The 24,894-nt window shown below is 41.6% G+C and overlaps 1 protein-coding gene across 1 annotated transcript in view; it reads left to right on the top strand.

Annotated features, from left to right (window-relative positions):
* MDH1B (malate dehydrogenase 1B) overlaps nucleotides 1-23,741 on the top strand; it is a 196,671-nt gene extending 172,930 nt beyond the window's left edge. Inside the window, exons 8-10 of the mRNA XM_069225978.1 lie at nucleotides 3,557-3,696; nucleotides 11,465-11,987; nucleotides 22,765-23,741. Of these exons, the coding sequence (XP_069082079.1) occupies nucleotides 3,557-3,696; nucleotides 11,465-11,968 (644 nt within the window). The 3' untranslated portion in view covers nucleotides 11,969-11,987; nucleotides 22,765-23,741. The remainder of the gene's footprint in view (nucleotides 1-3,556; nucleotides 3,697-11,464; nucleotides 11,988-22,764) is intronic.
* Nucleotides 23,742-24,894: the final 1,153 nt, after the last annotated feature.

Raw genomic sequence — 24,894 nt, 5'->3', positions numbered from 1 at the left:
AGGTACAACTTTAAGACCATTGGTCTTACCCCACTGCAGACAATCAAAGACTGAGCTCTATGGACATTAGACGCACACAATGGGTGAGTTCCAGGAGCGACCCTGCACCACACCCTCAATGCACACAGGTCTACCCCAACCATGTGCAGTCAAAGGAAGTACACAGTGTAGATTAGCTGTTGGCGTAAGTTTGCGAACAGCTTCTGCATACACAGTCACTGGTATAGTTAGCCTACAGGGGCTTACCATAAAAACATAATATGCAGTCAACCCCTGCTTCATATGTCTACAAAGCATGATCTGTATCCATTAAGTTGTCAACAAATCTTTTCTACTGAGACTGCAGCCATTCCGTAGCAGTGACAGTAGAAATGTGTTCACAGCAATAGTTAGAATTTAACATATGTGGAGATGCAAAAAATATAAATACTTCCACGTTGAATGAGATAAAAACATTGAAATTCACTAAACTAAGCATTAAAGTGACAGAGGGCCTGATTTAGATTTTGGCAGGAGGGTTACTCTGTCAAAGTGGTGAAGGTTATCCCATCTGCAGAAATCTAAGGCCCTCATTACAACCTTGGCGGGCGGCAGAGGCCGCCCGCCAAGGTTGAACCGCCAAGCGGCTGCATTTCAACATCCCTGCTGGGCTGGCGTGTATGTCGGCCGTAACATTGCAGCCAGCTCCTAATGGAGCCGGCGGTGTTGCGGCCGTGCAACGGGTGCAGCTGCACCTGTCGCGCTTTTCACTGTCTGCTGTACAGACAGTGAAAAGCAGGGTGGGGCTGTGCCTGGGGGCCCCGCGACTCCCCTTCCCGCCATCCTTTCCATGGCGGTCTCTACTGCCATGGACAGGCTGGCGGGAAGGGGAGTCATAATCCCCAGGGCAGTTTATAACCGCCAGGACAACGATGACGGAAAACCGCCGGTCCTGGCAGTCAAAATATGGCAAATTGTACTGCCAGCCTGTTGGCGGTACGATCGCCAAAACAACACCAGGGTTGTAATGAGGGCCTAAATACCATAATTCCGTATGAAATTTAGATTTCGGGGGACAAGATATCTGTCACCGTTGTGAAGGAGTACCCATCCGCCAATATCTAAGTCAGGCCAATAGTCATTAGGGTTGCTCATAATACCATAATCTGTATTTTTTAAAACTTCTAAAATTCAATGAAAAAACACAGATTACGTGCAGTTACGGTTACAAAACGAAACCTAAAAAACACTGAAATTTGCTAGTTATATTTCAGTAAAGTACCCATAACTTTCACTTCAGTCAAGCACTGTTATGACCTCACATACTACATCACTCATAACACGTTAAATGAGATCATTGATGCGGACCGCACTGCATAAATCCCGGCCAGTTGGTCAGGCATAACCCCTGCTGCAACCACGGATTGTGAGAACCACAGATCCCTACTGCCCATCTGCCTGTGAGAGCTTTGACTGACTGGGAGTGAAGCAAGAGGAAATTTCAGCAGTTTAACAACAGGTGGCCTGATAAGCCATGGGACAACCTTGGTGAGTAAGATGGTTACATAGTCCCCTGCATGAAGGAGTCTTGCCATGTTCTCAAATGCTCGACAGACTGCAGCTTCAAAGCACAAAAACACCAATGCATGAAATCCTCACCATAGTCAAAATGAGTGATAAACCTAACATCCAATTGTAATAACAGCAACAATGTGAATGACTTTTTCAACAAGCAGTAGTACCTGACCTGAAGCATTCAGTGGCTAAAAAGAGAGCTGACCAAAGGCCTTTCACTGTGTATTTGCTTCATGATTTGAGCTCTGCGAGTTAATTAGAGCTGTCTTTATCGAACCCTGAAAGGGCAGAACGTTTTATTTCAAAGCCATATCGGATGCCACAAGGAAGATTCAATACGTGATTTTTGTGCACTTTAAGGTCCTCAGATTCCTCTTTATATCTGTGTTGAATTAAAAGGGGGCATTCAGTGAAAAGAAAAAAAGTACAATTCTCTTTCCCAAAGTCAGCAAAAACTAACAATCCCGGAATGTGCATTTGTTTGATGTTGATGGTTTTTGAGACCTACTCTATTTTATTTGTATTTTTGTAATTGGGAGTATTGATATAGCGCAAACCTAGCCACGAGATACAACAAAGCACTTTCCACTGTGTAAAAGAGGAATAGTGCCTTACAGTGTAGAGCAGGACCAGTGCTTATAAATGGTTATGCAATAGGAGAAGCTTGCAAATGTAAACATAGAACATGGATCCGAAAGCGAAGGGAGGCCTTTGTTCAAAAAGGGGAAGCAGGAAAGTTTGTGTTATTGTAGACATTTGCTGAACGGTTTATACATCTGTACCAGTACCAGAATACCAGAATCTGCACTACATAATTGGAAAAGGCATAGCATATTGCTATGTCAGTCATTGGATGGCCACTTTATGGAAACTATCTATCTCGTCTTAGTTGTAGAGAAGTGGATCGCTTCATACTAAAGTTGGATTGCTGTTTACTTATTAGTTACAATTTAACTGACTCTCCTACATCAGTCATAAAGGAATCCTGCTAGAAATTGGGAGATGGTCTAGTAAATGATGAGGTTATGCTAATGTCTTTCTGCACCACATTGATCTAAAGGAATGAATGGGAAAGCGCCTGATAATAATGGAATTACACCATCTTTGTATTAAGATGGCCAGGTTTTTTATTTCTTGGTTTTGATGTTCCCACTGCCAAGGAAACCAATTACTGGTATTGCTTTCAACCATTGTTGTCTTTTTAGACCAGCCTCTTTCAGCCACTGACTTGAGCAATTGCATCTTGGCTCTGCCCATTAGAATATTCATGTCTCACATAATGCTGTTGGTTATTGGGTGTATTATTGTGCCTCTTCTTGAGCAGTTACATAAGGGACTACTTTACAATGACAGTCCTCTGTCTGCCCTGTTATCTCCCCCCTGTTTTGTGTCATTATAATATTGTAACGCTAAATATGTATGCACAATAAACCAGGTCCCCCTAGCTTTGCCTATGCTTTTTTCATCAGGTGGTCAGTTGCTGGTGGATAAGCAGAGCTCTTTGTAGACATTGTTTTTACACTGATTGTTCTATCCTTAGACACTATTTGTACTATTCTCTGTAACACAGATAAAATATCACAATTAAATAATTAGCCATTTTGTTTTGAAGTTTCCTGATTATTTACTAGTGGAGCATCTAGGTACTTCTCATGCTATCATTGCATCAGCGAAAGTTCAAATAAATTGTAATCTATGAATTTCTCACTGAGAGAACTAATTCCATTTCCATAGAATTTATATGTAACATTTGTGTTCTGTGGATTGATAAGCTAGAGGGAGATACACTTTCTTTAATCATAAGGCAACTAGGCAGTTGGTCCAGCAAATTTTCGATTTTGTATATAAGTGTAATCGTTATTAACCAAGGACAGATACGTATGAGAGCCAGAAATGTACATATGGTGCTGTACATTCAGGTAAACATTAAATATATCATGTTCCTGTAATTGATCATTAAGAATATGCCCGTCATAGCTCAATTTTATGTCCTTTGTTGCAGGACAGTTTGGTATCCCTGAGGGCATTGTCTTCTCCATGCCGGTTAGGTTCCAGGAAGGAAAATGGGAGGTCCTTTTGGACATGGCTATTTCAGATCAGATGAAAGAAAAACTTCTAGAAGCATCTACTGAACTGATAAAGGTACTTCCAGTTACCAGGCAAATTAGACCATTGATCTCCCAAAATAATATGTATTATTGTTCTTATCTATTTACTCAATAATCCTCGACAGGCTTGGTGGATGTTGGTGTGGGGCCTCCATCCAGAACGTAATGTGGGGCCCTTTGAATGTTGCTTCCATTTTGGCCAGATGGGATCAAAAAGAAAACATGGCATATGGCACCTTCTAGTGGTATGGCCACACAGGCTGCTTCATTGTTAATGAAGATTGCAGGCTTATTTACAATTCAAAATCTATAAATGTTGCTGAAGGAGAGCGTGGACCTGGGCCACAATGCCTAGTTTGTGCTCTCTTCCCCCCTTTGAAATGGCCCTGACCCTTACACAATTATAATTGTCTCTGTTGTCAATAAATTGAATTACGTGCAAAGACTTCTTCAGTTACCGGCTGTAGACTGCATGACGAGTAATGGGCAAAGGATACAGTGGCATTAACATAATCAACATAGATATTGCTAATAGTAAACTACATAGTCACATGTTTTAGCATCTTTATCCATTCTTGAAGCAACCACTTGTATATTATTTGTCTATGTGAGACAGATTATTGGTATTGCACCTTTCACCGGTTCTACAGTGGTATATATATTACTTGGCCGGGTACAACTAATTGTAGCCGTAAGGCCTCGTCCTCATTCATTTTATTGTATGATTACTTGAAATCTTTACAATGCTATCTAAGTAGCCAAACACAGTATATATGGTAAATACAAATTAAAACACAGCAATCAGTTCACTGTAAAAGTGTATAAGATGGCTTAAAATCAGTAGAACTATTCACAATACATAATAATATGTAATATACATATTATGTATGCATAACATATATATGCTAAGAACAGTATAAGAACAAAACAAATTCACTGTAAGCATGAGATCTATGGACACCAAAGCAAAATTATAGCAACCCACCAGTATGCGACAGACGAAGCGATGCACCGCTAGATTTAACTCTACAAGTGGGCGAGCAAGATTTTGAAAGTGCAAGTGCAAATACAGAACCCCTCCCATGCTCAGGAGTTAAGACGCGCCGTTAAAGTAGTCCGTCACTACCGATTTCAAACAATTGAAAAATACTCAGGCATGGTTTTCAAAGTGCAAATGCAGATACCCTACTGCCAAAGAAATGCATCACTAAAGGTATGAAACTGCTTAAAAACAAACATGATTCACAAAGTGCAAGTGCAAATACTGGACCCACCAGTATTCAGGAGATAGGAGAAGCAGTTTGAACCCAACAGTGCCCAGCAAACGAATCAATATGCCCACCAGTCTGCTGGAGAGTGGTCATGATTTTCCAGGTGCCAACGCACATACCAAACCCACCTGTACTCAGCTGTTAAAAGAAGAACCATTGGAGCCATGCATCACTAGAGATTTGTTTGAATTGGCGCACTGCCTTTGGAACCGGCACTGCAGCATTTTTCTCAGTGCAAGGTCCACACACCCCTACGATGGCAGCCTTGAGGATGACAGTGAAACTCTGCATTGCAGCCTTTGCCTTCATCAGAACCAACGCATCACCTCAACTGCACAATGCATCCTTGACACCGGTCTTCACCTCACAAGCCCTGGTGCCTGGATCCTCGATGTCGATGCAGTAGGAACTCGCACTGCACCTCGCTTCATCTGGGAACGGATCCACTGCTGCATGAAGCAGAATCGATGCATCTCCTCTACTGCGTGGTTCGGTACTGACACAACACTCCACAAGCAAAATGTAAAGTACTTTAGTTCAGATGGCCCAGGGAGGGAGGTCCATGTAGCCGACCTGCGCTCCATCATGGTCAGCCTGAACGTTTGACTTTGTCCCAGCACAACCAGATACCCCCAGTGGCACTTCTTGCTTCTAAGCCCTATTTTACAGTTTAATTTTTAAAAATTCAAAACTCAAGTTCTACTTATTGGGTTTCTGTCACTTTGGTCTTGTTTCATTTAATAAAATCAAAGTTTTTTTTTAAGCTGGTGTGGAATCTTTTTGTGTGATGTTTTTACTGCTTTACTGTTTGAAGTGTTGCAAAAATACTTTACACTCTGCCTCTAAGTTAAGCCTGGCTGCTCTGTGCCAAGCTACCAATGAGTGAGCACAGGCTAATTTAGGGCTTGTCTGACACTTACTCTAAGTTTGTGGTTACTGTTTGACTAAGGTTCACACTAAAGTCAACCAACAACCCAATTGCTAACATATTCCTTTTAGCACTTCAACTCTCATGATAGTGAAACAGAGCAGGCAACCGTTACTCAGCAAGGTGCTGTGGCCTAGGAACTCAAGCCTTCTCACCCAGGAAAGGAAGCAGCAGGGCAGCACCGCAAGACAGGAGTCCAGCAAAGCAGCAGTTCAGCAGATTGGCAGTCCTTTAGCAGCACAGCGGTCCTTCTTCCTGGCATAGTTGTCACAGGTCCAGAAGTGTACTGAGTTGGTGTTGTCAGAGGTCCAGTATTTATACCCATTCAGGCGTTTGAATTGGGGGAGACTTCAAAGACAGGATTTGAAGTGCACAGAGATCCTGTCCTTCCTGCCGTGGCTCCAGCCTCACTAAAGTGGGTTATGCAGCCCTTTGTGTGGACAGGACACAGCCTATTCAGGTGTAAGTGAGGCTGTACCCAGCTCATCCCTCCCATCCTCCCAGGATGGTCCTTCAAGTCACACCTAAGCTCCCTTTTGTGTCTTTCTAGAGGGAATTCTCAACCCCCAGCTGTCACCCACCCCAGACAAGTGATCAGAGACAGGCAGCAGGCACTAAACGGCTAAAGTAAGAAAAGGCCAATTTCGTAAAAAGTGGCCTTTTCAGAATTGCAATTTAAAATCTGACTTCACCATAAGTTCTGATTTCAAATTGTGATTACAGAGACACCAAACTTGAAAAAAGTATCCCTCCCAGATCGTAAATCACATTTATAGATGTCATAAGGTAATCCCAGTGTTATCCTATGGAAGAGATAGGTTTTGCTGTTGTGAAAAACGACTTTGGGTGTTCTTCACTCCCAGGACATGTAAGTATGTGGCCTACCTTCTAAATACATTGCATCCTGCCCTCTGGGTTGTCTAGGGACTGTCTTATGGGTGACTTATATGTAAAAGAAGGGAAGGTTTGGGCCTAGCAAACAAGTTATTTTGCTATGTCAATATGGAAGTGACACATGCAGGCCTGGCAATGGCAGGCCTAAGACATGGTTAAAGGGCTACTTACATGGGTGGCACAATCAATACAGCAGGCCAACTAGTAGCATTTAATTGGCATGCCCTGAGCACATGTAGTACCACTTTACTAGGGAATTAAAGTAAATTTAATATGGCAATTGTGGATAGACCAGTATTACCATGTTTAGGGGAGAGAGCACAAGAACTTTAACACTGGTTAGCAGTGGTAAAGTGCACAGAGTCCTAAAGCCAGCAAAAAAAACGAGGTCAGAAAAGTGGAGGAGGTAGGCAAAAAGTTGGGGGAACACCACCCTAAGGCTGTCCGGTCTAACAGACTACTTAGTTACCATTTTGGACAGCCACAGTATGTGGGCCAAAGTAGCTGGGAAAGGCCCCAGTTACTATAATTGAGACCTTTATCTTCTCACTGCCCTGTATCTTCTGAACCAGATTTCAGAGGACATGCACTGCTACAACTGCCCGCATCTCTGGACGTGGGGTTTGATCTCTTTATGATCTTATTTTTTATATTGTCTCAGCTTAGAAGGCATACTTTTGCACTGGCTAGTTCCCTACATCCCAGTAAGTTCAGTGAACTAGTTATAAAGTGACCATACCTGCTTGTTGTTCTGGAAGAAGTGGTCCTGCATGCTTCTCCTTTCAGGGATAAGAGTTCTATAATCTACTATATCTCTAAATCAAGTAATCATTTTTGTTATTAGCTCCATTTTGTCCTATAAATGGTAATTATGTATTTTCCAGATGTGTGTAGTACTATCAGGTTCTATTTAGTGTGAACTGTGTCTTTTATGGTTTCTGATTCACCATTTGTTACTTCTTCCCAAGCCATATGGGGGAAAAACCCTAAAGCCACCCATAATAGGTGGGTCTTTTCTACTAAGTCTCTGGCATCCGCCCTGGCTAAAGTGAGCCTTCCACATTCAGTCAAGGGTTACTCTACCCAGGGGATGATGAATGAGGAGGATCTCTCTTTTTTTGCCCATTAAATTCTTTCTTTAGCTGAATCCTCCATAATGGTTGTAGTTTGCATATTCAAAACTGTGCATTGTACCTTTGACTTTGTCTTTTTTGTGTATTTTTCTAGCAAGGTTCTGCTTCATATATCTTCAAATGAAAACGACTATGGGCCAGACTTATATATTGGTGGACAAGTTACTCCGTCACACTGGTGACGAATATCCCATCTGCCAAATTCTCAGCCCCAAAGGATATATGGGGTGTACATTTCGGCGGACTGGATATCCATCACCGTTGTGATGGAGTAACTGATCCGCCAATATCTTAAGCATTCCCTATGTTATGGTAGAAGGACAAATTGGTAATGCTCAAATTACTTACTTATAATCTTTAGAACAATGAGTTCCACTGTCCCTCTTAACAATCCTAATACTCTCTTGTCCTATATGTAGTATAGGATCATATGAGCACTGCCTGTGAAACTCCAGTTTGATTGTGTAAATGTAGCCTTCATAATCACTACTCTGGTAATAAAGCAATGAAAGTTTTTCATCTGGTCACAAACACTGTATTTTTTTCTATTTCTTTAATTTCTATATTTCTAGTTAACTCAGCAGTTTTGTGCCCACAAATGATAAGGATCACAACAAAATGATAAGGATTATTAGTAGCCTGCCCTCCATTCCTTATTTACTTCCCATTTATCGTGGAGGACTTCCTGAAAAGAGGACTCAAAGGGAGTGAAAGACTGATTGAGCCAGCACAATGCCAAATATATTTCTTGTCAGTGCAGTACAGTAAACACATAAGACTGTGACTCACATATGATTCCTGTAGGAAGCTTGCCTGGTGTGTGGTGAACACCTATGGTGTTATCACCTTATACCAGGTCCAGGTATCCCTTATTAGTGAAGTGTAGGCAGTGTCTAGGAAGCCAGGGCTCTCCAGAGGTAGCTGTGGATGAGCAGCCAAAACTTATCTAGGAGACATGCAAAGCTTATGCAATACCACTATAGTACCACTAGAGTAACACAGCACTTACACACCTGAAAGAACCACAGAGCGTTACAAAAATAAAGGTACTTTGTCATGGTAGCAAAAATATCAAAATACTGTATAGGCAATACCCCAACTGGAGATAAGTAAACACACTATTATATACATGTTAGTAATCAGGAAATAGCTTAGAAAGCAATTGACATTGGTAAAAGCAATAGCAAGCAGTGAGGGCCCTAGGGGAGGGCCAAATCATATACTAAAAAATGGAATGTGAAAGGCAGTCCCCCACCCAAGGAAGTGGAATCAGTAGAAGGGAGCTGGAGGAACTAGCAACCCCAATAGTTGAGTACCAGAGTGACCCCAGCGACCACGAGAGAAGAGGTAAGTACCAAGTTTTTCCCCAAACCAACAGGAGGACTTTGGAAAAGGACTGTGCAAGACCCAGACAAGATTGTAAGAATTCAAAGGTGGATCCTGGCAGAAGAGAACCTGTAAAGGAAGGGGACCAAGCCTAGTTCGAGTTGGAGTGTCTGGTTGTGGCAGGTGCCTCTACCCAACCTTCTGTGGATGCAGGACCAGGCCGACCGTGGATGAAGAAAGTCAGCAGTGCAGCACAGGAGCAGAAGAAGAGTTCCAGAAGTGAGGCAAGTGATGTCGCACATCGGTGGTCTTGATGCAGTCGGTCAGTGGTGCTGGAAAACCACCAACAGTCCTTAGCAAATGCAAGAGTCAGATGCACAGCCAAGGGGGTCCAGTTGCATTCCGGTGGCCAGAAGAAGAAGTTAACGATGCAGAGGAGTCCTGGTGGAATCTTGCACATTGAATCTGAGGACCCACCCAAGAGGGAGACCCTAAAGAGCCTAGGAAGGGGGGTTGGTCACCTAGCAGGGTGACCACCTATCGGGGGGGCTGAGACACCACCTGCCTGACCTGGCCACTCAGATGCTCCCAGGGGCCTCTGTCTACCCTTGATTGAAGATGGCAGAATCAAGTGACCATCTGGAGGAGCTCTGGGAACCAACCCTGGAGTGGTCACTCCCCTTGCCATTGTCAAGGTTTGCGCCAGACCTGGGACCGGGAGGTGGGGCCTGGACTGGTGCAAACTGGTTTATGCAAAGCATACAGATGGCTTGGGGAGGCTACCCCTCCCAAGCCATGTAACACCTATTTACAAGGGAGGGGGCGTTACCTCGCTCTCCCACAGGAAATCCTTTGTTCTGCCTTCCTCTGTCTGAGCTGGTCAAGCAGCAGTTGGGCAGAAACCTGTCTGAGGAGTAGCAGCAGCGTGGGCTGCCTGGAAAACCCCAGAAGACTAGTAGGAGCAATGATGGGGTTCCTCTAAAGAGCCCCCAGAGTGCATGTAATCATACACCCAATACTGGCAACAGTATTGGGGTAATGATTCCGATATGTTTGATACCAAACATGCCCAGGTTCGGAGTTACCATTATATAGCTGGACACAGGTAGTGAGTGACCTGTGTCTGGTTACACTGGTAAAATGGCTTTCCCACACTTACGAAGTACAGTGTAATGGAGCTGGAGTTCGTAGGGGCACCTCTGCTCACGCAGGTATGCACTCTCACACAGGTACTTGCACCCTGCCCTCTGAGCTAGGAGGGCCTACAAAAGGGGTGACTTACAGTGACCTGGTGGAGTGACCTGTAGTGAAAGTGTGCATGCACCTTTCAAGCAGGCTGCAAAGGCAGGCCTGCAGTCACATTTTGCATGAGCTCCCATGGGTGGCACAATGCATGCTGCAGCCCATGGGGAACCCCTAGTGCCCTAATGCCCAGGGTACCTAAATACGATATACCAGGGACTTATATGGGGGCAACAGTATGCCAATTGTGGGGTGTGCTAATTCCAACAAAACCACATTTGGAGGGAGACAGCACAGTCACTGGGGTCCTGATTAGCAGGATCCCAGTAAACACAGTCAAAACACACTGCCTGCAGGCAAAAGAGTGCCAAAAGAGTGTACTTTCCTACAATACCCCCCCACCCAGTTTGTGAGAGTATGTTAAAGTTTTCTAAAGTCCCAAACCTACAAACACTTTTCCTCTTCTTCACCTTTATGTTTATCTTGAGCATCCCTGAACTGCTTCATAGATTTAATTTTGTCCCCAAATTTGTTTCGGGGGTCTGATTAAGTCATACTGAAAGAGTGTGAGAAACCAAAAGAGGTTATATTGAATAAACATTTGGCTTAAGACGTAGATAGTGTTGATGAATACAGAGTATTAAATGATCATTAGATAATATCATCTTATTTAATCATAGATTTTTCTGTTAAAATAGCCTATTACTAGCTGTCCTGTCTGCCTATCTGTAATTGTTTTAGCATTTAAACACTTTATTTACCATCAACTGAAGGATATAAGCTGTTTGGTTTACCTATGAACTATGCTGTGTGCTGCTACTAGATTCGATGAGTAGCCAGCTCTATGGTTCTGTTCGCATGTTTTTCCATTGTGCTTTGCTTTACAAATCTACGAAACAAATACATTAAATAGACTGTCAATAATAGATATGGTTTCATTTGTTTGCTAAAAAAAATTGCAAATGTGTATCAGATAGTCGTAACATTAAAATCATGTTTTGGTCGCAGGAGAAAAATATTGCACTACTGTCTCCACAAGAAAGTGAGCCTTTACCCGAGCCTGAACAAGCAAGCGACACACAACAAGAAAATATTTTCCCAAATCAGCAAGAAGCTGGCTTAGCAGTGCCACAAGACAGTGGCATGCCAGCATACTCGAGCAGTTTTCTACCTTTCCGTCAAGGGAGCGCCCGTATAGCTTCAGAAGGAAATGTCCCTGAAACTCAAGAAGAACACGTTTTTTTGACTCCGGAAGATGATATACGGCCTGTCCAGCGTCCAAGTGTTTTACTAACTCAAAAAGAAAGTGCCCTACCCGATCAAGAAAGAACCCTGTCGGTTCAACAAGAAAGTCTCTTACCAGCTCAATCACAAAGTGCCCTACCAATTCAGCAAGAAGATTCCTTACAAACTGACCAAGAACGTGGCCTGCCAACTCAGCAAGAAAGTACCATACCAGGAAAAGCAGAAAGCAAACAATCAACTGATCAAGAAAATGAGTTAACACGTTAACAAGACAGTTTCTATTAAGGTAATAATTTGTATTAAATTTTGGGGAATTAATGAAAAATCACTGTGCACTTATATATCAAATTTAACTTCTTAACAAGTCACTGCGATGGAAGTTTACATTTCATGTACACCATTTGTATGGTCAAAGGTGTTATTAGATCTTTGCTTCAGTTGATTGCTACATTAAATTAAAACATTATATAAGTACATAGGTGATAACTTATTGCTGAGAGAATAAACACAGTATATAATGTAAATAACCAACAAGCAGATATCAAGCTATTGCTACAAAACAAACAACTTTGCACGCCACAGCTATTTCACTTTTGTTAGAAATGGGGTTTCTGGTTGGCTAGGGTATGCACCTCAGCCAGGCAGAACTTACCCACTCTAGTCAGGGCAAGGGAGTTACACGTCTAAGATAACCCCTGCTCACCCCCTTGGTAGCTTGGCATGAGCAGTCAGGCCTATCCCAGAGGCAATGTGTAAAGCGTTTGCACAACACCCACAACACACGTGACGCAAAATGTATACCACAAAGTAAACACAACACTGAGCTATGTAAAAATAATCTGTATTGCACAAAACATAATTAGCCAACATTACACGTAAGTAATACCCTGCTACCTTAGCAGTTGTCAGAATGTTACACAAGTCGCTAATACTCTGCAAGAATATGCAGTTGTCACATTAGAACATGTAAGTACTCAGGATTCTGCAACACAAGCAGTAGTCAGGAATTACAGTAAAAGATATATGCACTTGTCATGAACAATTCCTAAATACCCATAAAAGGAACATTAGAGAATATCTCCCAAGTCATATAAATACATATCAGCTAGACATGCCCATAAAAAGGAACATTAGCACATATATGTAAGAACAGTAAACAGGTAGGAAATCTAAAACATCCTAAAAGTCTGTACTAGGCTCCTAGAGCCTAGATTCCCTAAAAAAGTACCTGTTTCTGTAGTAGAGGCACTCCCAGTGCCTAGGAGTTGAGCATAGGGGTCCCCAGCGCTCCTATGTGCAAAAACGGGGGCCATGCGGTGCTCTTTGGGGGGAGGGGCGATCAGCACCCTCTCTCTCATGTTTAGAACGGGCCCCTCTGGGGACCCGTGATCCTGGTGGGCCCCCCCCTTGGCCTCTGATGGCCCTCTCCCAAGAGGGGGGGCCCCAAAAGCCACAAGAAGCGAGTGGTGGGGGCGATCGCACCCCTAGCGCAGTGACCGGGGGAAAGGGAACTCCCTTCCCTCCCCACGTCCTGATTAGAGGGAGGCAGCCGCCCTTGTCCACGGCACAGCTGCCAGAAAGGAGGGAGAGAGAAGCAGGGGCCTCCTATGAGGCTTCCTACCTGCTCTCTAATGCGGCCGCACCCGATCCGGTGCGCGCGCTGCTTCCAAGCCCGACCTGAGTTGTTACTTGGGGCAGGGTGGGTGCCTGCCTGTGCCCGGGGGCGTGTCATAAAGCGCGCTTCGCCCCGGGGGCACTGTTGGAGCGTACTCGCTCTGGTCTTTGTCTTCTTGGGTGCCCCTGGGGCACGAAAAACAGCACGCTCCTCGTGCTGACGGCAAATGCGACCCCTGGGTCGCCGTGGTGATTTATCCGGCAGAGGAGCGCTTATCAAAGCGCGGGGGCTCTCCTATAAGCCCGGGCTGCGGCGGTGACTTTAGGGCTCCCAATAAAGCGCTTTTAACAGCGCTAAGGTCAAATCTGCAGCCTGGGCTGCGGCGGTGATTCTTCCTCAGCCACAACAAGAGCGCCCTTTGGAAAGCGCTGTGGGCAAAGTTTGTATAGAGTGTTTGCAGGGGTGAGGGGCCACAGCACCCTGCCCCTGGGAGCAAACCAAACAAGAAGGAGCACAGGGCTGGTGGGCCCAGCTACAGGCCAGCACAAGGGGTGCAGATGGTGGCAGTTCCTCCTAGTGACCAGGCAGGTCACAGGTCAGCACAACAGCAGCAGTCCAAGGTGGTTTCCTGGTGAGCCCATTCATCAGCATTCTGTGTCCAGTTTCAAGTTCCAAGAATGTTCAAATTGTGGGGAAAATTCCCCTGTACTTATACTAGGGTTACAGTGTGATTTTCAATGGTAGGGAGAGGAGGTTCCAGCCAGTTACAACTGGTTCTGGGAGTGCCCTCTCTCTCCTTTCAGCACAGGCTCCAAACATCAGTGGGGGGTTAACAACCCTATTGTGTGAGGCCAGGGCACAGCCTTCACAAATGCAGGTGTGCCCCACCTCTCCCTTCTCTCAGCCCAAGAAGGCTTTACAATATGTAGATGCACCTCGGTGTCACCTCCACCCTCCCTGTGTTCAGGCTGTCTGAGAAGTACTGTCAGTCTGCCCAGACGTTGATTGGAGACAAGCTGCAAAACACCAAAGTTATAAGCACAGATAAATGTGCACTTTCTAGAAGTGTCATTTCTGTGATAGTAATAAAAAAATACACCTACACCAGTAAGCAGCATTTCTTACCACTATCACAACCATACCAAACATACCTACGCTACCCCTCATAAATCGGACAATACCCCTTACACATAAGCAGGGCATCTCCAATGCAATCCTATGAGGAGGCAGCACTCACAGCAGTGAGACACCAAATTAGGCTGTTTGTCACTACCAGGACAGGCCACCCTACATGGCACATGTCCTTCCTTCTACATACATGGCACCCTGCCCCAAGGGCTAGCTAGGGCGTACCTTAGGGGTGACTTACATGTAGTAAAAGGGGAGTTCTGGGGCTGGCAAGTAAATTTAGATGCCAGGTCCCTGTGGCAGGAAACTGCGCACACAGGCTCTGCGCTAGCAGGCCTTAGATAGGTTTGACAGGCTACTTCAGTGGGTGGCGCAAGCAGTGCTGCAGGCCCACTAGTAGCATTTCATTTACAGGCCCTGGGTATAGGGATACCAGTTTACCAGGGACTTATATGTAAATTAAATATGCCAATCAGGTATAATCCAATCATATCAAATTTGTAAGAGAGAGCACATGCACTTTAGCACTGGTTAGCAGTAAAAAAGTGCTCAGAGTCAAAACGTCAGCCAACAAAGTTCAGAAAAATAGGGAGGCAAAAAGCAAAAAGTCTGGGGAATGACCCTGTAGAAGGGCCAGGTCCAACAACTTTGAATACTAATCCGAGGGCAGCGGTGATCTGTACTACATTTGGATTTGGACTTGCACCTGTCTAGTGAGCCTAACCAACCACATGGCTTATTCACAGCACCATTTCATTCCAAGTCTGTGCTTTCAAATATAGAAGATGTTTCAAATTATAATTCTTGGGTGGTATTAAACAGTAAATTATTCAGATGTACACCATTATTAGAATTTGCAGTATTAATATTATTGTTTGTCGTAAAATAAAGCTGTTCTAATTAGACATTTGCTTTTGAGAATCAAATGAGACATACATTTAATGTTTTGAGATTATTACTTTTGAGAATCAAATGAGACATACATTTAATTTTTTGAGATAACTTTGCTTATGGATCAGTCTAGCTGTAGCCTTCAATTTGGGTTATTAGCACTGTGTATTCCATAATGCATTGAATAGCCTATGCCTGGCTGGTTCCCATAAAATAACCAATGAGTTGGCTCGTGCTACTCGTTTTTGTTCTTCCACCTCTGCAGGCTATCTCTGTGTGTCTGCGGGGCAAGTGAAATCTACTAGACGAGACTGATCTTTGGCATGTATTATCTCCTATTTTCAAGATATGTAGATGAGAGCTTGAAAATCAGCATTTTATATGCAAGTGGATATGCTGCATGGATTTTCTATGTGGGTGACTTGAAACTGGGAAAATGTTTGCCAAATTGCACTTGTGCATGAAATGGGGAAAATGGGTAGTGTAATACAAATTTGCTAAAGTCCTGAGTTTCATGGAAAAGCCCAACTACGTATAAATATGCATGCTTCACATATTTGTTGTAGATGTTGTGAGAAGTACACTTAGGTTGCTTAAAATAAAACCTGGGTGCCTTTGTACACCTCTGCACATCTTTAGGATCTGGCCTTATTATTTTCTGATATCGACATACTTTTAATAGGACAAGTCATTTGTGGGATCTGCCAATAAATAACAATATTGGCCACCCTGTTCAGTCATTAAATCAAGATGTTTTAAATAGCATGCTTTTATCCCTATTAATTAATGAATTGCTTTGTTTGACGGACAAAAGGAGATTTTTGTAGTAGTAGCCACAATGCAAGATATTCATTTTAATTATATGAAGGAAATGTGAATCGAATTTTAGTTTAAAATCCTTCAATATAGTCATGAATATAAATATATATACTCCTTGATACTTTTTCTTGATATCTTAGATCTTGATACTCAAGTGGTGGTAATTAGTTAAAAGCACAATTTTATATCATACTTTACCAGTTTAAAAATATATAATTAGGGTTTGACAATTTATAATAAAGGCCTTTATAAAAACAATAAAGAGTATTTACATGCACTCCTGCAGCACAAGCAAACCACTCATACATTTTCTAATTCGCGATCCTAATATAGTTTATTAATAATAAACAAAAACATATAAAACCACCCTATTAATTTCTGCAATTCTTTTCAATGAATGTGTTTGTATAATAGCACATAATTGTACTTCATATAGTCAGCCTGTGTTTAAAAAACTGAGGGCCTGATTTAGAGTTTGAGGGAGGGGGTTACTCCATCACAAACATGATGGATATCCCGTCTGCCGTATTAGAATTCTATTGTAGCCTATGGAACTTGTAACACAGCAGATGAGATATCTGTCATGTTTGTGATGGAATAACTCCTCTGCTAAACTCTAAATCAGACCCTAAGTCCTTTCTTCAAAGTTTTCTTCCCACTATCTCACATAATTTGTTTTAACCATCAGTCTCTATGACTTCAACTTTTTATGTGAAGAAGCGTGTAGTGGGTGAAATCCACCCTTACCTTTAGATGATAACTGCAACAAATCTGTATTAATATAAAATTCTCTATCAGATGTTTTTAATTTCATTCTTATACTCTGATAGGTGTACCTATCCTCTTTACTCATTAACTCCAGTGCATCTAATCAGGCAACAAATTAGGGCTCGTAATTCACACTGAATTTATTTGTGATTTTAATAATACATCATCAAATAGTTTATTTCAGATAAATAATCCATAAAACCACAATAAAAAACACTCAATACACTTTTCAGTAAAAGTTGCGACAGCACGATAATAGATCGAAAATTCAAGGAATTAATGCAAAATTGCACAATAAATGTAGATATACATTGTAAAGTGCAGATGCTTAGATGAAAATATAAAACAGCCATTATACTCATTAACGTCCTAGGAAGTAAACTGCTACAAGACTAGTCCAGCAAAGAGAAAATGAACTAAGTGACAGGAGTCTAGTAAAAACAACCATAATAATGAATACAATTAATCACTGGTCCTCACAGCAACCCAGGCCTTCACCCCCATTTCTACAGTATAATACATGTAATACACCATAGTAAGTCTTAAAGATAGGAACCATATTTACTAAAATCCAAACTAAAAGCAGAGAGGGGTCTCTGAGGCCACATACTAATTTCTCATACAGTTGCTACCTTTCCGTAAAAGCAGCCCTGCATGGATGTATTGGCCCACCCCAACAACCACCACTTCCCTCGTGTCTGGGCGCAGAACTCTTAGTGTGACACTGTATTGTCTAAAGCCTAAAAGCTTACATACTGGCTTTAGCCATTTTGCCTGTGGCCACAAGTAGGTGTTACAGAAGAAGGCAAAGTGGTGAAGAGTTTCATCCTCTAATTTACACCAGCAGTACTTACTGGAGCTTCGATATTTTTGTGACCCATTTCGAACCGAAGCTACTAGCAGACACAATGCCATACCTCCATTTTAGATAAAGATGCTTTGCTAAGGGCCCAGGTATAACACCAAGAAATTATTCATATACAAAAGTTAGCTTGAAATACAAGAAAAAATCTGTAAGGCTTCCAGGCTTAACTCCTCTCAATTCCCGAACCCAAAATAATTCCTTAAAGTGCTCCTTAATCAATGAGCATGGAACATTTTTAACTTAGCCAGGCCTTTTCCACAGCATTGGCAAGCCAATCTCATGAGACATGGATTTAATAAAAGTAAGCCATGAAATCCTTTCCCAACCTCTGGCCCTAAGGAGTGTCTGTAGCAAAATTCTGTATGGTTCCAGTTCCTCTGTGGACCAGAGCCTATACTAGTACATCATAGGTCTTAACATCGCACTAAAATTGATTGGAAAAATAATAATTCCTAATAAACCTGTTTTCTGCCTTGACAAGTGAGTCTGCTTTCTCATGTTCCCACAGCTTCTACCCATACCTGGCTGCACCCTTTACTTTAACATTGTAGATTTCCACTGCAGATGCTAATGGGCTAGCCTGGATTTTCTTCCTCATCTTAATTACATCTTCCTGCTGTACTTTCAAAGTACTCTCGCTAATTGCACCCACCATTTGAATTTGTTTGTCAAACATACCCTCAGATAGACTAACTCTTGAACTTGCTTCAGTTGATTCCCCCGTACTGTGATGTTCACCTTCCCCATTTTATAAGGGTTACAAATCATACATTTGTTTTTACTGATATTTATTTCCAAGCCCCTCTCATTACAGTACCTTAAAAAACAATTAACTATAACTTGCAGACCAAATAATAAAGTAGAACATTTGCAAGAGCCCAATTTAGAGGCCTCATTGCCAGGATATTGAGTACTTCTACGAGGTCATTGACAAGTGGGAAAATAAAGTTGGTGCCAAATCGCATCCCTGCCGCACACCTGTCTTAATCCTAAGGGGGGGCAGTTAATTCACCTTTATCACCAAATCCGACTTGTGCATAATTTGAAACGTGTGTTTTTTTTTTTACAAGAATTGTCTAAAGATTCACAGGAATCCCCATCTGCTTCAGCATCTCCCATAATTTCTCCATGGGGATGGAACTGAAAGCAGATTTCAGGTCGACAAAGACCACTTATAAGTGGCCCTGATCTAAGAATCTGAGAGCATGCTATTTCCATACGCCCACTCTGCCAGATCCCCCAAATTAAAGTGGCAGAATATTTTTTGTGAGACATCAATTAGATTTATAGGCTTATAATACCTAGGATCCGCTCTGCAGTTCTTTTTAAAGATTGAGGCAATCTCAGCTTCATGCCAAGTTCTAGGTAGAGGACCACCTTCCAAAATTGATTGAAATAGTGTGGGAAAGTACATCCCCTACACAAGAGGTTCCAATAAGTACAGATCCCCCGGAACAGAATCACGTCCCCCGGCTTTATGTGGACGAATTGCCCTAATCGCCTCAAGAACATCTTTAAGTGCAAAGACCAAGGGTTTGTCATGACTGGGCAAAAGTATTGACCCTGCTGATGTAAGCTGGGGTGTAATGGGATCCCTGGTCGCATATACCTTCTCAAAATGATCCACCCATATCCCTGATTGGAAATGGAAATCAATAAAGCATGCAGTGTGGCGGCTACAATTTGCGAATATGCCCCAAAATGATTTATTGTCTCCTGCCCTGGCTGCATCTACAAGGTCTTCCCACATTCCAAAGTCCCAGGAGGTTTTAGCCTGGGATATGGTATCTTTATAATTCTTCCTGGCACAAGAGATCTCAATTTTATTGTCAGCTTTGATTGCCCTACTAAGATTAGCTCTAGCCAGTCTACAGTTACTAAAAAACCATGCACGTCATAGGGATGGTTTGCCTGCCGTTTTGGCTTATAACTGAAAAGGTACAGTAGTATAAAATGGTCGGATTATGTCAGTAATTTGAGTTGATTGCGTTGGTAAGAAACTGATTTCCAAACAGGGAGGAGGAATACCGTTATAGATGAGAGCAATCCGTGTCCCATCTATGGGTGATGACAAATGAATAGCTCTTCTTTTGACATAAATTGAGAAGCATAATAGTTTAAACAATCGATTGTCGTCCTATGAATGAATAGGACTAACCATACGACTGAAGGGAATGGTTTATTGTCCCAATATTTAGAAAGAAAATACATGTAAACCCAACTGTAATAGGCCAATAATTATGATGCTAGTGGATAGTAATATATTTACAAAAGAGATACGGCTACTGACAGACAAGGTTGTGGAAAGAAATTTGAACTTCTCTTCCCTTCAGGTAGGATTCTGAGTAAGATATTCTAAAATAGACCATGCACTAGTGCTGCCCTGCCAAGTAGAAAGATACACTCTAGCAAATAACCATACTCTACATGCATTTTTTGCCTGTGCATCAGGCTTTTGCATTTGTTCATAGGAGTCTTATTTGGTTCAAAGTAAAGCGCATGAAAATGTGGTCTCCTTTGCATACAGCAGCTGTACTCTGGAACCTCAGTAAATGTTTGGTAGAAGGGCTGGGTAAACTAATCAGGATTTCATATCAAACAAAGGTGTAAGCCAGGGATTTGTTCTACACTTTCTATATTTTCCTCTGTTGTGTAGCCATTTTAGTTATAGCTCCATGCACGTTATTTTAACACACTAGGCTGCTGTGCACTTTAACCTAGATATATTTTATTCAGCTTCGCTTTATTATTATTACAATAACCATTTTTACGGTCTTGTTTATTTTCATCTATCTAACTGTTTTTGCCTAGGCCAGCACTCTGTTCTTAAACAAGACATTCTTGATCGCTCTGTGCTTCATTCAAGGTTGCAGTTCGGTACATTGCCGGTGAACGTGGTAGAAGTTTAGTCTCTAACATTCGTAGAAAATACACATCCTTACGTAGGGACATTCTCTCAGAACATCAGCTGTGTTATTATATAAACATTTCCTTGTCCCTTACACGTTAGAGGGAGATTCCAGCCAGGGAACCACGACTGTATGCTGATTGTTGAATGCTTCGCTACAGATGCTAACACAGACCACAGGCCTTTGCTCAGGTATGGGGGTTGATGTCTCCCAGGGGAACCTGAAAGGCAGAATTAGAGCTTAACATGCTGTGCTCAAATTATAACTTGGATAGGAAATAATCCATTGAACATAGTGACAATATGATAACGTTGTTTTTATGCTTCACTCTTCTCGTCACATTTTTAATACTGCCATGTTGTGTATTCCTGTTTATTGCAGCTCACGCTTTGCTATCTAAGATGCAGTCGTTTTATTAAACTAATCATTGAAACATATACTGGTTCTGTTTGTCATTTATATATGAGACTAAGTTGTAAGTGAGAGAGAACCGGATGCGACCTAAGTGACCACGACTTCCCTGAGAAGCCTAGTATGTCATGCGCTCGGCTGCTCAATCATCACTATCCTGTGGTAGGGATGAGGCACTGCTAGTTGGCCGGAGCAAAACCCGGATTAGAGTGACAGGTGTCACCCGCAGTGGGTTAGACTCAGTCTCCCACACAGCAGATGATTCTGCTGCTCAAAATCCAGTAGTGTCATTAGAATAATGAGAGCCTACGCGACACCTCTTTGTTTAGTGGATATAGATCATATGTCACAAACATAATAATTAAAGCATGCAGACTCAGATGCTAATGAACACCCAAACTAGAAAGAAAAGTGGGTAAGGAGGGGTAGAGAGACAGACAGACAGTCCTACAGGCTGGTGTTTAAAACATTATGAAAGGATTCCGAAGGCACATCATCTCACCAAGCTATAACCATCAAGGTCGCCACCTACAAGTGGGATCACATGAGCTACTAAAGGATTGACGCAATAGGATAAGAAATAGTGCAACAAAGCTTTGGACTTACCTGGTGTAACTACCCCCATAGTACTGTTTATCCTGCTCAGATGAGTTTGCCAATACTGCACCAGGAGAGAGGTTGGCTGGCCAAGGAGACAAACCTATAAGAGGGTGCACAGCAGATAACTACAAACTGCAGGTTAGGAAGCTCGAGGGCTGAAGAAAACCAAACAGGGTAGGAAACAAGAAAGGTGAACTGGCAGAACAAGCAGAGTGCAAACTGAAGTAAATAGCAAAGAGTCACAACAACCAGTGTTGCCAGACAAAGGACATATATAAAGGTAGGATCTAAATACCTGGTTTGCCAGTATCGACCAGGATTGTGCTAATCCTTTTGTGACTAGAGCGCTGTTTGTGAGTCTGGAAATGTAGTTTTATGAGTACGAGTGTGCATTGTCCACTGTCCTGTGAGACATTGTTTCCAAGTTTCCAGTTCTTCTGTGTCCTAACATGTCCCATCGTAGTGTACTGTTTGGCCACACAACCCACCACCCGAAAAAGATCAAAGGTATGTACTATGCAAATGAAATGGTCTTTCTAGATTACAGTTATGGTGAAAATGAGTAGAATATGTAATAGAATATTTAAAAGCATCTGTGGGTTGAGCAATTGAAAGAGCACTAATTGAAAGAGCATGTCTCCTGTTCCTAAACTAATAAAAAATAAAAAATCAATGACATCAAGGTAGTGTACTCTTGAGGAGTGTGGTGGTAAGTGCGTTCAGTGTCAAAACCAGCAGCCAAAATAAATGTGCACATTGTGAATCGGTCTATTAAAAATGTATGTTCTCTTATGACGGACGACTTACTATAAATTGTTAGTGTGAAATGCTTATTCAAACATTCTGCAATAGACCGGTTTTAGTCATACACATCGAGATGAAGGCCAGATCTTGTTGCAGAAGTTCCATTTGCCTAATGTTTTAATAGTATTGATGTATGTAACTAAAACCATGCCTTTATCACACTATATAGAAAGCTAAACAAATATGTTTTTGTATACACAGAAGAAGGTAGAATGTATCTAACTCTAACAATAGCATTTTTTTTGTTTTGCAGAATCCAGTATTTTGTCCAGTAACTACAATCAACTATTGAATTTAGAAGAGTCCAAATGATTTTTACTGTGTTGCAAGTCGAAAGTCATTAAATGCTGTATAAAATAACCTGTAACACCAATACCTTTTTTGTTCACGGTATCACGTGACAGCTTTGAACATCGAAATCTACTCAACTATCAATATTTATAAGTTTTTTGTTATTGACACTTTATTGAACAGTGAGCTGTTTCTGTTCAAGAATGTATATTGCATATTGATTTGGATGGATTTTCTCAGGTACTGTAGTTTCTATCGAAGGCCAGTTTTATTCCATCTTGAGAAAGAGCTCATCTGAGCCGATTCTGCCAGATGTTGTGACTGAAGATATGTGCTCCAGAAATGATGTTTATGAAACACTCGGTATTGTGAAATTTGTCATTGACTAACCATTTCATTGAGGAAAGCTTTGAAGGAAACTCTAAACTGCTCAAAAATCCCAGGCAATTTATGAGTGGTTTGTACTCAACGAATATGTATGAGATCATAACTTAAAATTTGAATCTTAATTTTGAGGTAAATCTTTGGTGTTGGTGTTAAACCTCCTTTCTTTGGTGTACTCCGCCATTTGACCTATTCCTGATGTGATTTATTTTAGAGATAAATAGCTGCATTCAAATGTATTTGCACTTAAGGTCATCCAAACTATTTTCAATTGATTAGACACTATACACACAGAATGCTCCTCATTATTTTTGAAGGTGGAATAAAGATGTTGCTCTAAGCAAATGTTTGTTGAGTAAATAAAGGGTCGACTGTTCCCACTTCCCATTACTTTTATTATGTTTTTTTTATGTTGGAGTTTCGCTTACTCTTGCAAACAGAGTATGTGCGTAACTAGTAAAGGAATATTGCGTTGTCAAATGAGCAATATTGTCAGGAAGTATTTACCTATTCAAATTCACCTAAGCAAAATTAATAAAGAAACACACAATTGTTAATTTTATGTTTTACTTTTTTATTCACTGTTTTATTCATGCAAAATGGTACCATTTGAACCACACAAATAAACAGAAAGACAATAGCCACATTTAAGCAGAATAACAGGATTATGAGTCACGTGATAACTGTGAAAATATATAAAAAGCAAAAAGAACACTTTCTTTATAAACAAACTTATTGGCATTTTAGTTGCACACAACACCTGTAGTATATGTAGCATTGAGACTTCATCAGAAGTTCATTGAATCCCCACATAGAACTCCCCAACTCATATGATCCTCATCCTTGCATTATATTCCTCCCAAAACCTCACCCAACCTGTCTTTTGATTTGTTACTTCCTGACATAATGCAATGAGCCCGCATACTTGCACTCTTATATTTGTTAGTGCATACAGAAATGTTGTAGCTGGTCTCGCCAATATTTTTAAATATTTTTGCAGGTCAAATTCTCACTTCATATATTTATTTTTTTCATCTCCTTACGCCTTTTCGTGTTTCTTAATGATTCCTCCTCCACTTGTGTGTCTTTGTCTCTCCAGTGTCTCTCAATATCCTGCTTTGCTACAATTGAATCCATATTTATCAAAGGTTTACTAGAGCTTGCTAATTCTAGATTATCTCCTAGTCCTAACAGTACCTGTTGAGGCCCTAATTATAGATACCATCCTACTACCTCTGATAACATGTACATTAGCACCCACCTAACGCCTTACACAACTCTACAGATCAAAACCAAGCACATAAAATTGCCCTTTTCCCTGACAGATATTAACCAATTATAGTATAACTCCATTTCATCCTCACCAATACCATTACATATTACATACAGTGAAGATATCTGACCTGAGACCTGACAACGGTTGCCACTTCTTGTGATACTCTCTTTGTTTATGCCATTGCTCCTGGCATAATTAATCTTGGTCTGCCTCTTTTGAGCTTTCAGCCTTCTTTGACCATGCACTGCGGTAGTCCTGTACATCAAGAAGACTTTGTTGGAATATAGTTTGACATTTATGAGTCTTGTTTTGATATATACTATTAGTGTACCTAAGTCTTTTATAGTCATTTAGCCCGCTGTGTTCTTCAAGCGTCTCTAAAATGATATTTAATGGGAGTCACGCTCCTCATATGGGCCTTTGAATTATTTT

This window comes from Pleurodeles waltl, chromosome 3_1 (assembly GCF_031143425.1).
Source record: "Pleurodeles waltl isolate 20211129_DDA chromosome 3_1, aPleWal1.hap1.20221129, whole genome shotgun sequence".
Taxonomy (NCBI): domain Eukaryota; kingdom Metazoa; phylum Chordata; class Amphibia; order Caudata; family Salamandridae; genus Pleurodeles; species Pleurodeles waltl.
Note: the sequence above shows the minus strand (reverse complement) of the source record. Positions and strands in the feature narration are given on the sequence as shown.